Raw genomic sequence first — 17,834 nt, 5'->3', positions numbered from 1 at the left:
GGGAAGAACATGTGCTCAGTATCACTCAAAATCAGGACCCCTTCTTCAGTGCTTGTCTTCCCTCTACTATTCTTCAAGAAACAAGCTGCCACACCCAGCCTGCAAGAAACCCTTATGTTATTAACTTGCCAAGTGGGGTTATTTTAAAGGACCTCAACTCAAAACATCCCATTTGCTGCTTAAAGTACATGTTCCCCCTTGACAAGCAGTGCAAGGCAAATTTAGAAGCTGCTTTGTTCTTTGAAAATAAAAGGATTCTAAGAGCAGTGGAATTAATCACACTGGACCACATGAAAATGGTCTGTCGAGACCTCTATCACATCTCCAGCACTGACCAGTACCAGATGCAGGGGAAGATGTCTGACCCCATATTGGACATAACTGAGAAATATTGCACCATAGATTTTCGTCAGTGGAAATACAGACAAAAGCAGCATTCAGGAAGTTAATCTTTCCACACAAATACCCCATAAATATCACCACCCTGCCACACAACAAGTTGACAAATTTGTGAGAGGCAACCATAGCTGAGGGATAGCTTGACCATACTACCACTGTTTAAAACTAGAGCTTTGCAAAAGGCCCATAGCAAGAGCTGAAGCAAAATGGAAATCTCAGGGCTTCTGGTTTCTGATGTGAACTCAATATTCAGATCAGTTGACCTGAAAATAGGGAAGAGCCCACTTCCCCTCGCCACTTGCCCTATGTAGGAGTGCAACCCCATAATTCCTCTTCTGGGACAAACCACGTTGGCTTCCTTCAATCTTCACTGTGCCCTATGCCTTCCCAGAGCTACATATCCCAGAGCCTTGTTCGGTAGGGAAGAAAATGCCTTTAAACTACAAAGTGACAGTAGAGTGAGTGCTTTGTCTAGAATGGGACTACGCAGAGGGAAAGGAGTGTATGAGGTCAAGCGAGAGTGACTGAGCTGACAGAGTCACGAGGGAGTGAAATGGCCAGCTGGGTTGTTATATTTTAATTGCTTTTCAAAGGCTTCACCATCATGTAACAAACCCCTGTTCCCCAAGCAGTCTCAGATTTTCTTACCTTCTCTGCTTAACACCATTGGTAGCAAACACCAGTTGATTTTTTTTCTATTCCTACTGCAGAAGGCGACCGCTGGTCCTTCCCCTCCACCTGGGTGGGGGTGTCACTAACGAGAGGGAGAGGGCACCTCTCCCTACAGAGCTGATCACACCACAAAGAGAGAAATGTGCTCCATTCAACCCAGCTAATCATCCCCACCCTCAGGCAGGTGGGAAAAGCTCTAGGATCCTTTGTCAGACCTGCAAGTTTTTAACCTCCTTTTCTGTTGCTGCTCCAAAGGGAGCCTCTGAGCCCCAAGGAGCTTCTCAACTTCCCCCTTCTTATCTCCCACCCTTTACCACAAAGGCCTTCTGCTGCCATGATAATCCTTGTGACTCATGAGGGCTCCCACGCATCAGGTTAAAGTACCCCCCTACACAAAAAGGAACCAGAGCGCACAAATTTGGGGGTGTGCTGAAAGCATGAAGTTTTGTGTTGATGTCATGAGGCTCGTGTCGTGATGCCATGACATTTCCTTTGCGGCATTGCGAGGTTGTGATGTTTGGTGGTGACGCTAGGATGAAACGTGTGTTGCTTCAGGTAATGTTTGGAGGGCCCAATGTTGGGGTGTTTATGGTGTGACACAGTGCCATTTGTGTGACACACTGACTGGGGCACATGGTATTTCTTCCCTCCGCTGGATGGAATGCCAGACCTGCGCAGGTGTGTGTGTGACTATAGTTCTCTGTAGAGGATATTTGAAGATCTGAAAAAAGAGAGGTTGGTTATTCAGAGAAGCTGTGAGTCCTCCTGCTGCTACATCTAACAGAGTTTCTCCTTTGTCTCAGGAGATAGAGGCCAATGTGTCCTGAAATAAAGAAGCTATAATTCTCTGTAGCTATATGTCTGGTACTCAGCTGGCAGTGGGTGTTCTCCACAGCTGCAGAGTTATGAGTTGGTGTGGGACAGACTGAAGCTTGCCATGCCATCTGACACCGAAGGACACTGTGCTTCTCTGAGAGTTCAGAATTTCCATTCAGCCTGGGACACAGATGCCAGGGAAGCCCGAGAATGTAGTGAATATTGATTGGCATCATAGCAAAGGAATTACTCAGTCCTACCAACCTTCGGCAGCAGCTAGAAGGGGTAGTGTCTGTTGTGTCCATCCACCAAAGACTTTGGAGCACTGCTGGGTGAGTTTATTACCTGGGTACACATAAGGGGGCTATCTCACAAGGTATTGTTATATTAGCAAGCAGTCTGAGTCCAGTCAGATATGTCTGACACCCTTGTCCTGTTGAAATTCAACTCCAGCTGGTACACTAACTGGTCGCACTCATTGAGTCCTGCTTCTCCTGTGCATCACGTCATCACAGCTAATCCCAATGGCGAGTGGACAAGACTTTATATAATTCAGTCTGGGACTGTCACTTTCAGGCAAGAGCGTTCTGCTTAATGCAAGGTGTGTGCGCAGGGGAGAGCATCTCTAGAGAGAACTCCAGGCATTCTTAACCCGGGCCAACCCAGAAAATGTCTCAGTCAAGGCCAGCTGACTCTGTGGATGCACAAAAGGAAATGAGATGAATGATAAATTAGGTCCCTGTGAACACCAGGGGAAACCATGCCAGGGTCTTTCCTCCTGGTTTGGCTCATCCTTATTCACAAAGCCAGAGCCAGGCCTGAGTCTTCACTGGCACCATGCTAGCCTCTGGTTTTTGTGTAGTAACTACAGACCTAGGGGCATTGGAGGCATGAGGCCAACTTACACAGTAAGCAATGAGGCACAACAAAGTATGTAAACAGGGTGATTATTTCCACAGTACATTTGACCCTTCTGTTCCTATCCCTACGGCAGTTGATACTTCACTGCGCCCTTTGCACAAAGGAGCTCTCTGTATCTCTGTACTGTACTGTATCTCTCTGTCACTCTCCACTTCCGTCTGTCTTACTCACTGTCGCTGTACATCTCTCTCTTTCTCAGCAATCTCTCTACATTTTTCTCACTGTCTTTGAACATCTCACTTTCCAAATCTTGCTCTTTGTCTACATTTCTTTCTCCCAGCTTCTCTTCATCTTCCCCTTTCCCCTTCTCATCTCCATCCTTTGCTCTCCTCTCTCTCTTTTTCTCTCCCATTCTTCCAGTTTCCTCACTTTCCTTACCTCCCATGCCATGGTAACTTTCTATCTTCCCTTCTCTCAGTAGCATTGCAGCACAGACTGTGCCTTTACTCCTACACCATCTGCCACTCTCCACTGATCTTTTTACCAAAAACAAGTCTCTTCAGCTAGGGGACAGATAAAAATGCCAACCTCAGAGGAATCTGCAGTGGGTTAGGAGGCGAAGACTGATAAACAAAAGCTTCAAAGTTTCAAATAAAAAAAAATCCCAGCTGGAGGTAAAACAAGAAAACAATGTCAAAGGCTCCCTTAGCTATTTTTGTTTTTCAGAAGTATGTTCCTGGGGAATGTAAGGTGCAGAGGGGGGAAGGGAGTTAGGTGAGTGAGACCTTAGACAATAAATGAAAAGTGCAGAGAGAAAAGAAACCTCAGTTCAGCATTGGAAGTCGCCACAAAAATCTTCAAATGGCATCTTTTGACGTGAAATCTTTTTATCCTCTCTGCATCTTGTTTTAGGTAGAAGGTGCCCAACATTGTCCCAGAGTCCCTTCCGCTCTCCATGCCTCACAACTACAAAAGGGGTTTGAAGAAAATAAACAAAGCAGCAGGGTTCCTGTTATGTTTCTCTGTACACAAAATGCAAACAGATACTTTCAGTAAGAATGAACTTTATTTTAGTTTAAGAACACAATACTACAAAAGAACCAAAGTCAAGTCTGGCTGAGAGAGAGCACAGTGTATGTTCCTTCTCTTGTACAGTCTGCATTGAACAGAATACAAAACGTCTGCTTAGTCTTAGGAATTTGAGGGTCCAGTACATGGTAAACCAAGGCATACCTGTTACAGTACACAGCTAAACATGACCCCCATGTCCAATGTTGTCTGAATACTCTGTATATTTATAGAATGTGTGTGTACACACGTATGTGTGTGGGGGGGGGCAGGAATTTGTGAAATGACTGGTGAAGTGTGTGGAAAGGAAGAGAAGCTTTTGTGTGTGCATAAGTAGGATATGTGCATGTGTATATATGTAAGTGTATGGGGGGTGGCAGTGGGGGGTGGAAGAGTGGATATATGAATGTGGGGGATGTGTGAATATATATATATATATATATATATATATATATATATTTGTGCTTCTGTGTATTTAAATAGGCTTAAGAGGGGAGGTGTGAGGGTAGAAAATGTGTGTGTTGGCATGAAGAGTGTGAGTGTGCTTCTGAGTGCAGGATTGTACACAGTTTTGGTGTGCGTGCATGTGTGCCCTCGCAAGTGTGGTGGTGATGTTTGTAAGCAGACTATTGTTGTGTAAATCGGGGTTTTTTTCAGCTGCTCTACCAGGTGTGGCTAGCAAGCAAAGGGAGAGCAGACCTGGCTGAGGCGAGAGTACTTTCAAAGGCTTCCATGGTCACACATCAAAGCTATCTGCAGCACATACCTGTGCAGAAGAGCCTCCACCAGCTCCCAGCTACTTCAGGCACCTGGCCCTCTCCGATTCTTTCACCATTGGTTTGATTGTTAAGCCTGACAGCCCCCTACTCTCTCTCTCTCTCCAGTCTCCAGAACAGGAAGCCTTATCCTGAGGCTGGCCAAAAGGAGGGGCTCCTGTTCCAGATTTATGAGGACAGATTAAAAGTGTGACAACATATGTACAGTTTCGCTAGGCAGTGTCCAAGGGGGCTGTGAGAAGAAACCAGCTACCTGTGAATTTCTGAGGAGGACAATAATCCCCAAGGGGAGAAGAGTTGCTTAGGATCAGACAAGGCAATGTAACTAGGGCTTATGGGATGGCAGGAGTAAACCTTGTTTGTCTTTGGAATAGCCGCCCCAAGGGAAGTGGTGGAAACCCTGTCACTGGGAACATTTAAACCTGAAACAGTCAAAAATCTGGTGTGAGATGGGTGAGTTTTGCCATTGATTTTAATGGGGCCTTGATTTCACTCCTTGGAGAATACACTGCAGGGAACCCTCTTGTCCTGATGAGAGTGGACTAGATTCCTGTGAGCAGGTGTCATTTCCGCCATTCTCCTAACACAGCACACACATTAGTAAAGCACACCACTGGATAGTGTCCACACTTACCCCCTTCCTGTAGTCTTAACATGGACTGTAACAAACTTAAACATCCTGCCAGTGCTTGCTCCTGAGCTTCCAATGGGAAACCTGGCAAAATATTTTCTCTTCCAGAATATTTTTCAGAGCCCCAAGGACATGTTGATTCTAGCAAGCAGGTTTAGCAGCACCCAGAGAGGCGGCAAATCTGTCAGAGGCTAGGAAGTCTTCCCCCAACCGTCCCTTCAGTTTGGTGGTAATTTTGACAAGCACCTGCTCAGTGCCTCCTCCAGCACCTTGTATGAAAAGTGGGTCCAAGCCATTATGCTAACAAAATGAGATCAGAGCAACTGTGCCCTGGCAAATTATTTTTTAATCTTTGGTTTATTAAGATTTGCTGTGGTGGCAGATTAACATCCTCTGCTCAGCATCTAGTAATTGGGAGCTGCCAGTGTTATGATAAATGGAGTGCATTCTGACATTAGATGGGATTTTCAGGAGCACCTTCGCATTGGCCTAACGCTGGTCCCATTGAAGTCAACGGTAAAGTTCCCATTCATGTCAATGGGAGCAGACTTAGGTCAATGGTGAGCACTTGTGAAAATCCCACCCGAAGGGCCTTGCCACTGGAATCTTGTTCCTAACTTCTTTTCTTGTGCACTATTGGGAACGGTGAGCAGTGTCCCGGTGACTCCTGCAGTGCGGTAGGGTGGACCATATTCCCTCTTTGTCTAATAGCGTACACTATCCTGTCAAGGTTCCTTCCCCACTCTGAACTCTAGGGTACAGATGTGGGGACCTGCATGCAAGACCCCCTAAGCTTATTTTTACCAGCTTAGGTTAAAAACTTCCCCAAGGTACAAACTTTGCCTTGTCCTTGAACTGTATGCTGCCACCACCAAGCATTTTAAACAAAGAACAGGGAAAGAGACCACTTAGAGACGTCTTCCCCCAAAATATCTCTCCAAGCCATATACCCCCTTTCCTGGGGAAGGCTTGATAAGAATCCTCACCAATTTGTACAGGTGAACACAAATCCAAACCCTTGGATCTTAAGAACAATGGAAAATCAATCAGGTTCTTAAAAGAAGAATTTTAATTAAGGAAAAGGTAAAAGAATCACCTCTTTAAAATCAGGACGGTAAACACCTTACAGAGTAATCAGATTCAAAACATAGCGAATCCATCTAGGCAAAACCTTAAGTTACAAAAAGACACAAAAACAGGAATATACATTCCATCCAGCACAGCTTATTTTACCAGCCATTACACAAAAGAAAATCTAACGCATTTCTAGCTAGTTTAAATACTATACAGGAGTTGTAAGGCTGCATTCCTGATCTGTTCGCAGCAAAAGCATCACACAGACAGACCAACCCTCAGTTGCCAGCTAGGTTACCTTAGCTTCTTAACCCTTTACAGGTGAAAGGGTTGTGCCTCTGGCCAGGAGGGATTTTATAGCACTGTATACAGAAAGGTGGTTACCCTTCCCTTTATATTTATGACACGCCCCCCAAATCACAGATAGGGTGAAACACTGGCTGTGATTTCTTCCTGGAGCTCGTGGGGAAAACAGAGTTAATAAGACACATGTATCTCTAAATATACAACTAACTGTATAAAGACTAACTATATTTTCCACATCTTAAGGACTATTTGGACCAGTTGATTCTGGGAAACTTTCACGGGAGAGTGCATCAGCCACTTTGTTAGAAGCTCCTGAGATGAGTTGGATGTCGAAATCAAAATCTTGGAGAGCTAAACTCCACCAAAGAAGTTTTTTGTTATTTTCCTTGGTGGTATGAAGCCACTGTAGTGCAGCATGGTCAGTTTGCAGGTGGAAACGCTGTCCCCAAACGTATGGGCCTAGCTTTTCCAGAGCGTAGACAATGGCGTAACATTCCTTTTCACTGATTAACCAGTGGCTTTCCCTCTCAGACAGCTTCTTGCTGAGAAACACGACAGGATGGAACTCTTGATTCAGTCCTTCCTGCATTAAGACTGCTCCCACACCACGCTCAGACACATCTGTGGTTACTAGGAACTGTTTGTCAAAGTCTGGGGCCCTTAGCACAGGGTCAGACATGAGTGTCGCTTTAAGCTGGTTAAAGGCCTTCTGACACTCCTCAGTCCACTGAACTGCATTTGGTTGTTTCTTTTTGGTTAGGTCTGTCAGTGGGGCAGCGATTTGGCTGTATTGCGGTACAAATCGCTTGTAATATCCGGCCAAGGCGAAGAAGGATTGGACCTGTTTCTTTAACTTTGGGACAGGCCACTTTTGGATAGCCTTCGCTTTGGCCTGTAGGGGGTTGATAGTTCCTTGACCCACCTGGTGTCCAAGGTAAGTCACTCTGTTTAGGCCTATTTGAGACTTCCTAGCCTTAACAGTTAGTCCTGCCTCCCTTATGTGCTCAAAGACTTTTTGTAGATGTTCCAGGTGTTCTGCCCAGGAATCCGATAATATGGCCACATCGTCAAGGTAGACGACTGCATATTCTCCCAATCCCGCTAAGAGACCATCTACAAGTTTTTGGAAGGTGGCGGGTGCATTCCACAGCCCGAAAGGGAGCACATTAAATTCATACAGCCCAACATGTGTGATGAAGGCTGACATTTCCTTGGCGGTTTCATCTAGCGGTACCTGCCAGTACCCCTTGGTTAAGTCTAAGGTAGAGATGAACTGGACCTGTCTCAGTTTCTCCAGTAGTTCATCTGTGCGTGGCATTGGATAGTTGTCTGGGCGAGTTACAGCATTTAGCTTTCGGTAGTCCATGCAAAAACATATCTCCCCATCTGGGTTGGGAACTGGAACCACTGGAGATGCCCATGCACTGCCAGAGGGGCGGATTACACCCATCTGTAGCATATCCTGGATCTCCCGTTCTATAGCAGTTTTGGCTTGAGGAGACACCCAGTAAGGTTGGGCTCTAATTGGGTGAGCATTACCTTTGTCAATGGAGTGGTTTGCCTGTTCAGTCAGTCCTGGGGTGGCTGAGAACATCGGCACGTAGCTAGTGCACAGCTCCTTGATCTACTGTCACTGCATATGCCCAAGGGTCATGGAGAGGCTCGCCTCTTCCACACCACCATCACTTTTCCCTTCGTAGTAGACATCTTCAGGCCACTCAGCGTCATCTCTTCCCTGGGCTGTAAACTGACAAACCTTTAATTCTCTGGAATAAAAGGGCTTAAGAGAATTAATATGGTACACCTTAGGCTTTCAGTTGGAGGTGGGGAATGCTATGAGATAATTAACAGCTCCCAGGTGCTCTTGTACCGTGAATGACCCTTCCCACGACGCTTCCATTTTATGGGCCTGGAGCACCTTTAAGACCATGACCTGGTCCCCTACTTTGAAGGAACGCTCTCTGGCATGTTTATCATACCAGGCTTTTTGCTCTTTTTGAGCATCCTTTAGGTTTTCTTTAGCAAGGGCTAAAGAGGTTCGGAAGGTGTTTTGTAGGTTGGTTACAAAGTCCAGAATATTAGTTCCTGGAGAAGGTGTAAACCCCTCCCATTACTGCTTCACCAACTGTAATGGCCCCTTAATCTCGTGGCCATATACAAGTTCAAATGGTGAAAACCCTAAACTGGGATGGGGTACAGCTCTGTAGGCAAAGAACAACTGCTGCAACACTAGGTCCCAACCATTGGAATGCTCATTTACAAATTTACGTATCATGGCCCCCAAAGTTCCATTAAACTTCTCTACCGGGCCATTTGTTTGATGATGGTAAGGGGTGGCAACCAAGTGATTCACCCCATGAGCTTCCCAAAGGCTTTCCATAGTTCCTGCCAGGAAATTAGTTCCTGCATCTGTAAGGCTGTCGGAGGGCCAACCTACCCTGGCAAAAATGTCTGCTAGTGCCTGGCACACACTTTTAGCCCTAGTGTTGCTTAGAGCTACTGCTTCTGGCTATCGGGTGGCAAAATCCATGAAAGTCAGTATGTACTGCTTTCCTCTGGGTGTCTTTTTTGGAAAAGGACTTAGAATATTCACAGCTATTCACTGAAATGGAACCTCAATGATGGGGAGTGGCCGGAGAGGGGCTTTGACCTGGTCTTGGGGTTTTCCCACCCTTTGGCACACCTCACAAGACCAGACATAGGTAGAAACATCCTTGCCCATTCCCTCCCAGTGAAACGACTTTTCCAAATGGTCTTTGGTTCTGTTCACCCCAGCATGGCCACTAGGATGATTGTGGGCTAAGCTTAATAGCTTTACTCGGTACTTAGTTAGAATGACCAACTGTCTCTGCGGATGCCAGTCTTCCTGGTGTCCACCAGAAAAAGTGTCCTTGTATAAAAGTCCTCATTCTACAACAAACCTGGATCAATTAGAAGAGTTGAGAGGCAGTAGGTTGCTCCGTGCTGCCGTCCAAGCTCTCTGGAGGCTTTCTTCTGCTTCCTGTTCTGTCTGAAACTGTTCCCTTGATGCTGGAGACATCAGTTCCTCATTGGATTGTGGACCTGGGCTTGGTCCCTCTGGAAGCAATTCAGGTGATGGGGTTGTTTCCGTTGACTGTGAACCGCTCTCCACTGGTGCACTATGTTGGGGTTCAGGCTTCAGCTGAGCCTCTTGTGTAGGGTTATCTGCTGCTGCCGGTGCAGGTTCAGTGGGGCCCTCTGATGTTGGGGTTGCAAGTACTGGATTCAGTGCTGGCAATGGGTCTGGTGCTGGTTGTTCTGCCGGTTCCGGTTCTGGGACTGGCTCTGTCTGGATCTCTGGGACTGGATCCACTACTGATGTTGCAGACATTGGCATGGGGTCCGGTTCCATCACCTCTGCCTGGGTCCTGGTAGAAGTTTCCGGAATAGAACTAGGTGTGACAGCTTGCTTAGCCTGGCTGCGGGTGACCATTCCCACCCTCTTGGCTAGCTTCACATGATTGGCCAAGTCTTCTCCCAACAGCATGAGGATCGGATAATCATCATAGACTGCAAAAGTCCACGTTCCTGACCAGCCCTTGTACTGGACCGGCAACTTGGCTGTAGGCAAGTCAAAAGAGTTTGACTGGAAGGGTTGAATCGTCACTTGGACCTCTGGGTCGATTAAATTGAGGTCCACTAAGGAAGCATGGATAGCCGACACTTGTGCTCCGGTGTCCCTCCACGCTGTGACCTTCTTCCCGCCCACACTCACAGTTTCCCTCCGCTCTGAGGGTATCTGGGAGGTATCTGAGCCTGAGGACCTCTGGTGTGATTCCGGTGCAATGAACTGTAATCTGTTGGGGTTCTTGGGGCAGTTGGCCTTTACATGCCCCAGCTCGTTACATTTAAAACATCATCCAGCTGACAGGTCACTGGGGCAAGGTGGGTTGCTGGAGAATGGTGTGGCGGGATGATAAAGTGTCTGGAGTGTTCCTTGGTGTGTAGTTGGGTCCTTGGGCTGCCCCAAGTAGTAGGGTGTGGTCTGAGGGTGTCCCTTCTGGTATCCGCTCCAACTGCGACCAGAATTGTTCCTCTCTCCTCCATCCACCCGTTTTGTTCCAGTTTGACCCACCTCTCTGGTGTTCTGGGATTGCTCGTATTGATCAGTATAAGAAGCAAGACATTCTGCTGAGTCCATTTTCTTATCCCATAAACACTGTTTTATATCCTCCTTGGACATATTCAGGTATTGCTCCTGAGTCATCAAATCACACATTCCTTCAAAGCTAGTTAAACCCCTTCCTTTGAACCATTTATCTAACAGATCCTTCATCCGGTTTATATAAGCCACATTACTTAGTCCAGGTCCTCTCTTCAGAGCTCTTAATTTTACTCTGTAAGTTTCAGGTGTAACTTTAAATTGCTTTAAAACCAAATCCTTGAATTTATTATAGTCAGAAGCCTCCTCAATAGGCATCTTATTGAATATGTCCAGAGCTCTTTCAGTCAATTTTGTGACCAATGTGGTCATCTTGTGAGCTTCAGGAATTTGATGGAGTGTGCACAGTCTCTCAAAGGTGAGAAAATATTCAGCAATATCGCTGAATTCATCATACTGTGGACATAGTCGCTCCCATTTGTGGATTGTTGGGGAAGGATTGTTAGGGTTATTCGGTATATTCTGCTGAGACCTTTGCCTTCTCATCTCCAATGCATGCTTCCTCTCTTTTTCCCTCTTCTCCTTTTCTTTTTCCTTTGCCTCCATTTCTCTCCTGTGGGCAGCCTCCATTTCTTTCATGTTCCTTTTGTTTTTCCTCAGCTTCAAAGCTGGCTAATTTCAACTGCTGTTGAACAGTGCAGTCTGTCATCCTAACCTCTCTGTTTTTAACTAACTTTACACCCGAGAGTTAGAAAGAAAACAGGTCAGGTGCCAGCGAGGTTAGCTGAGCTTCTTAACCCTTTACAGGTGAAAGGGTTTTGCCTCTGGCCAGGACGAATTTTATAGCACTGTATACAGAAAGCTGGTTACTCTTCTTTTTATATTTATGACACACCTCCACAAAAGCAGGTCATGCAGCAGAGCGCTAGCTCTTTCTGCATCCATGCTAGAAGGTCCTGAAAATAAAATGCAGACTTACACAAAAGCAGATAATGATTTGGGAAACAGTGATTAGCTTCAAATTCATCGGAAATCTGGGAGCATTTGGATCTGGGTTTTGGGTCTGAATAGAAGAGGAAAGCTTATCCACTGCGGAAGAGTTCATTCACCCGGGTGTGGAATGGCTGCTCCCCTTTGAATACCGAGTTGCCCTCTCTGTGGATGATTTTACACATTGGGGGATTTTGACGAGTGGAGGAAAAACAAGAACTAGGAGTGGTGGTGCAAGAGAGAGAATCCTGAGCAGAGATTTATCAGTCCCCAAAGTCCCTATCCCTGGCGCAAAGCAAAGAGAATCTGGCTGGCGCCCTGTGTTCATCCTCCATTGTGTTTGGCTAATCTGACCTGGCTAACTTGCTTTGGCTAATACGCCACAGGAAACATATGCCTGTGCTCTGGGATGGTTCTGCCACTCTAGGGAATATCACTGGAACTGGAACCCCTGAGAGTGGGCCTAGCTACTGCTGCCACTCCGGACTTTGTGAGCCAGGGACTAATGCCCAGTCCACACAGACAGTGTTTGAAGCATATCCAGGAAGTCAGGGATGGAGTTTCAGAGGAGCTGCCCACCCACAGATGGGGTCAGACTTTGAAAAGAGCTCAAATGCCATTCAGCCACTTCAATGAAAAGGCAAGATTTTCAAAAGATCTCAGCCCTCATTAGCCCCCATTGACAACAACGATATCTTCTGGGCACTGAGCTATTCTGAACATCTGACCAGTGTGATTTAAAAGTGAGATTAGAATTGGATTTTTTGTTTTTGGCTTGAGTTTGTTTGCCTGTGCTATCCCGTTTGCAAACATTGCTGCGGCCATGCTCCAGAGCAGTGTTTGTACCCTGTTAAGACAGGAAAATACTCTCCCATCATGGTTTTGCCCAACATTGCTCATAATCCTTCTAGGGAGAGTCCAAACTTGGGTTCCAGAGTGATAGTGTAGATACACTAAATCCTAACACTGTACACTTCTATTGCACCTCCATCCAAGGATCTCAATGTGCTTTCCATAGGTTGACCTCACAACCTTCCTTGGAGGGGGGTATTATTAGCCACAGTTTGCAGATGGAGAAACTGAAGAATGGAGAGCTAGGGTTTGCAGTGATTATTGGTCTCTGTGGCTCATTTTTACTTTCCAAAAGCTGGTACTTCTCAGTGTGGAGGTGTTTCCAGGAAACTTAGTCCTGTCAATGGTGGTTTGGCTTGGAGGTTTGCGTTTTCAGAGACAGAAAATAATTCCACAACTTTTCATGGTCAGGGGGCTACAATATGTCCCAATTTATGATGGTCATAACTACCATAGAGCCAATTATAATCTGTCTGCCCTCCCTTGGTTTTCAAATACCTAGTCATTAAACTAATTTTGTCCTCGCAAGTTGGAGATTTTGCTTCTACGAATGTGTCTGATTCTGGCCACAAGGCTCAGTTTGGGCCAGTTTGTGGTGTTTGGCATTTGGCACTCCTTTCGCCCATCCTTTTTGTTCTCTAGAATCTAAGCTTTCATTTAAAAAAAAAAGTCTGTAACTGCTGTGGTTGCTGAGATAGCCTCTAAGTAGCTCCTGTCTGTCATTATTTCATGGATACTTGTGCCATGATCATTCACAGGTTACAACCAAAGAGACAGCTGCTAAAGTCGACATCACCTAACAACATCCTGCTGTGTATTTTTCTTCTCCTAGGAAGAGAATTTGAAGGCGAGGAAGAGTACCTGGAGATCCTAGGGATCACACGGGAGCAATCTGGCAAGTACGAGTGCAAAGCTGCCAATGAAGTTTCCTCGGCAGATGTCAAGCAAGTCCGGGTCACTGTGAACTGTGAGTATATTTGAACCAGATGGGATTGGGCTCCCATACCATGGTGATGGCAGGAAGAGGAGAACATCCTGGCATCCCCATAACCTGGGCCCTATTTCTTTTCAAAGGAAACATGATGGGAATTTCTACTGTTGGACATGCATGCCCTGAAATCAGAGAGACTCACCTGAGAGCAGACCTTATTCCTTAGACTTGGTGAATGATGTAAAAAAAGTATCTGTGAGGTTCCCCTTTCCCTCCCACTATAAGGGCCAGCACAGTCCATCTTTAGCCACTGACATTCAGGAGAACAGTACCATGAACAAAAAGAACAAGGAGTACTTGTGGCACCTTAGAGACTAACAAATTTATTTGAGCATAAGCTTTCGTGGGCTAAAACCCACTTCATTGGATGCATGCAGTGGAAAATACAGTAGGAAGATAGATATATATATACACAGAGAACATGAAAAAATGGGTGTTGCCATACACACTATAATGAGAGTGATCAATTAAGGTGAGCTATTATCAGCAGGAGAAAAAAAACCCTTTTGTAGTGATAATCAGGATGGCCCATTTCCAACTGTTGACAAGAAGGTATGAGTAACAGTAGGGGGAAAAAATAAGCAAGGGGAAATAGTTTTACTTTGTGTAATGACCCATCCACTCCCAGTCTTTATTCAAGCCTAAGTTAATTGTATCCAGTTTGCAAATTAATTCCAATTCAGCAGTCTCTCGTTGGAGTCTGTTTTTGAAGTTTTTTGTTGAAGAATTGCAACTTTTAGGTCTGTAATCGAGTGACCAAAGAGAATAAAGTGTTCTCCAACTGGTTTTTGAATGTTATAATTCTTGACGTCTGATTTGTGTCCATTTATTCTTTTACGTAGAGACTGTCCGGTTTGGTCAATGTACATGGCAGAGGGACATTGCTGGCACATGATGGCATATATCATATTGGTAGATGTGCAGGTGAACAAGCCTCTGATAGTGTGGCTGATGTGATTAGGTCCTATGATGGTGTCCCATCACCTAACAACAGATATGTAGATACCTGCACATCTACCAGTGTGATATATGCCATCATGTGCCAAAGCAATGCCCCTGTGCCATATACATTGGCCAAACTTCCTGCCCACACATCACACAGTTAATAAATAGTTCATAATGCTAGCCATATGTTGCTCTTTTTAGCAAGCTAGTCTAACATATGATTCAGCCCCAGTGCATGGTTAGGCCTGTGGTTACTTAATTTAAATGTATGCCCCAGATAAAAAGAAATAGTAAGAGGACCAAAAAAAATGCCACCATGGTTAAACAATAGAGTAAAAGAGGTGATTAGAGGCAAAAAGGCATCCTTTGAAAATTGAAAGTCAGATCTGACTGAGAATAATAGAGAGGAGCATCTGGCAAATCATGTGTAAGAAGTGTAATTAGTTAGGCCAAAAATAAATTTGAAAAGCAACTAATAAAAGACACAAAAACTAACAGCAAAAAAAAAAAAAAAGGACTCCAGAAGTAGGAAGCCTGCCAAACAATCAGTGGGGCCACTGGACAATCAAGGTGCTAAAGGAACACTCAAGGAAGACAAGGCTGTTGCAGAGAAGCTAAATGAATTCTTTGCATCAGTTTTCAGTGCAGAGGATGTGAAAGAGATTCCCACACCTGAGCCATTCTTTTTAGGTGACATATCTGAGGAACTGTCCCAGATTGAGATATCAGTAGCAGAGTTTTAAGAACAAATTGACAAATTAAATAGCAGTTAGTCTGAAGGAACTCCGATATGAAATTGCAGAACTGCTAACTGTGGTATGTAACCTATCACTCAAATCAGCCTCTGTACCAGAGGACTGGAGGGTAGCTAATGTAACACCCATTTTTTAAAAAGACTTCAGAGGCGATCCTGGCAATCACAGACTGGTAAGTCTAACTTTAGTAGCAAGCAAATTGATTGGAACTATACTAAAGTAAAGAATTATCAGACACATAGATGAACACAATTTGTTGATGAAGAGTCGACACAACTTTTGCAAAGGGAAATCATGCCCCACTTATCTCTTAGAATTCTTTCAGGGGATCAACGAACATGTGGACAAGGGTGATCCAGTTGATACAGTGTACTTAGACTTTCAGAAAGCCTCTGACAAGGTCCATCATCAAAGTCTTGTAAGCAAAATAGGCAGTCATGGGATAAGAGGAAAGCTCCTTTCAGGGATGAGAAACTGGTAAAAGACAGGAAACAAATGGTAGGAATAAATGGTCAGTTTCATAATGTAGAGAGGTAAATAGCAAAGTCCCTCAAAGATATGTATTGGGACTAGTGCTGTGCAACATATTCATAAATGATTTGGAAAAGGGGGTAGACACTGAAGTGGCAAAGTTTGCAGATGACACAAAATTACTCAAGATGGATAAATTCAAAACTGACTGCAAAGAGTTACAAAGGGATCTCACAGAACTGGGTGACTGGGCAACAAAATGGCAGATGAAATTCAGTGTTGATAAGTGCAAAGTAATGTACCATGGAAAACATAATCCCAACTATACATACAAAATTATGGGGCCTAAATTAGCTGTTACCACTCAAAAAAGAGATCCTGGAGTCATTGTGGATAGTTCTCTGAAAACATCTGTTCAATGTGCAGTGATTAATAAGACTGGGACTTTTCAGCTTGGAAAAGAGATGACTAAAGGGGGATAGGATAGAGGTCTATAAAATCATGACTGGTGTGGAGAAAGTACATAAGGAAGTGTTATTTACTCCTTCTCATAACACACAAACTTGGGGTCACCAAATGAAATTAATAGACAGTAGATTTAAAACAAACAAAAGGAAGTATTTCTTCACACAACACACAGCCAACCTGTGGAACTTTTTGCCAGAGGATGTTGTGAAGGCCAAGACTATAAGAGTTCAAAAAAGAACTAGATAAATTCATGGAGGACAGGTCCATCAATGGCTATTAGCCAGGATGGGCAGGGATGGTGTCCCTAGCCGATGTTTGCCAGAAGCTGGGAGTGGGCGACAGGGGATAGGTCACTTGATGATTACCTGTTGTGTTCATTCCCTCTGGGGCACCTGGCATTGACCACTGTCAGAAGATAGGATACAGGGCTAGATGGACCTTTGGTCTGACCGAGTATCGCCGTTCTTATGTGGCAGTCAAAAAAAGCTAACAATGTTAGGAACCGTTAGGAAAGGGATAGATAATAAGAAAATATCATAATGTCATTATATAAATTCATGGTACGTCCATACCTTGAATACTGCATGCAGTTCTTGCAACCCCAGAGATATATTAGACTTGGAAAAGGTAGAGAGAAAGGCAACAAAAACGGTTGGGGTATAGAACATTTTCCATATGAGGAGCAATGAAAAAGACTGAGACTATTCAGTTTAGAAAAGACTAAGTGGGGATATGATAGAGGTCTATAAAATCATGACTGGTGTGGAGAAAGTGAATAGGAAAGTATTTATCCCTTCACATAACACAAGAACTAGTGAACACCTAATAAAGTTAACAGGCAGCAGGTTTCAAACAAACGTAAGGAAGTACTTCTTCACACAACTCACAGTTAATCTGTGGAGTTGGTTGCCAGAGGATGTTGTGAAGGCCAAAAGTATAACTGGGTTCTAAAAAGAAGTAAATAAGTTCATGGAGGACAGGTCCATCAATGGCAATCAGCCAAGCTGGTCACGGGTACAACCCCATGCTCTGGGTGTCCCTAAGCCTCTGACTGACAGATGCTGGGACTGGATGACTGGATGGATCACTCGATAATTGCCCTGTTCTGTTCATTCCTTCTGAAGCATCTGGCACTGACCACTATCAGAAGACAGTATACTGGGCTAGATGGACCACTTGTTTGGCCCAGTATGGCCATTCTTATGCTGTTAAGTTCTTTCTTTGTTATGTGGACATACACCCCTGATAATGCTTTTATTTATATATATATTCTTTGTTAAACAATAATTAGGAATATATTTTGTAGGCATAGAATCCGAACAAGCATGTCAGTTCAAATAGTTGCTTACACTTAATGAATAAATGTATAACACTGAATGAATATATTTAACACAAATGAAAACAATTAGAGCTGGTAGAAAATTTTCCGAGGAATGTTTTTAGGTAGGAAAATGCTCGTTTGAAAAAATCAAAACAGTCCACAGAAATGTATTGATTTATTCAGCCTTTTGACAAAAATTATCAAAGTGATTCATTTCAATATGGTACAGTCGAAATATTTTGTTTCAATAAAGTCAAAATGCTTTGTCTGATAAAGTCAAAACATTTCAACTATATTGTTTTGACTTTTATGTTT

General features: G+C 44.3%; 1 protein-coding gene across 5 annotated transcripts in view; it reads left to right on the top strand.

Annotated features, from left to right (window-relative positions):
* Positions 1-17,834, top strand: part of LSAMP (limbic system associated membrane protein) — a 1,389,250-nt gene that overhangs the window by 1,278,368 nt on the left and 93,048 nt on the right. For all 5 annotated transcript variants that reach the window (XM_084611602.1, XM_084611601.1, XM_084611603.1 and 2 more), the window contains one exon: positions 13,401-13,535. In XM_084611602.1, the coding sequence (XP_084467728.1) occupies positions 13,401-13,535 (135 nt within the window). The remainder of the gene's footprint in view (positions 1-13,400; positions 13,536-17,834) is intronic.

Source organism: Lepidochelys olivacea (assembly GCF_965140295.1).
Source record: "Lepidochelys olivacea isolate rLepOli2 genome assembly, chromosome: 1".
NCBI classification, from domain to species: Eukaryota; Metazoa; Chordata; order Testudines; family Cheloniidae; genus Lepidochelys; species Lepidochelys olivacea.
Note: the sequence above shows the minus strand (reverse complement) of the source record. Positions and strands in the feature narration are given on the sequence as shown.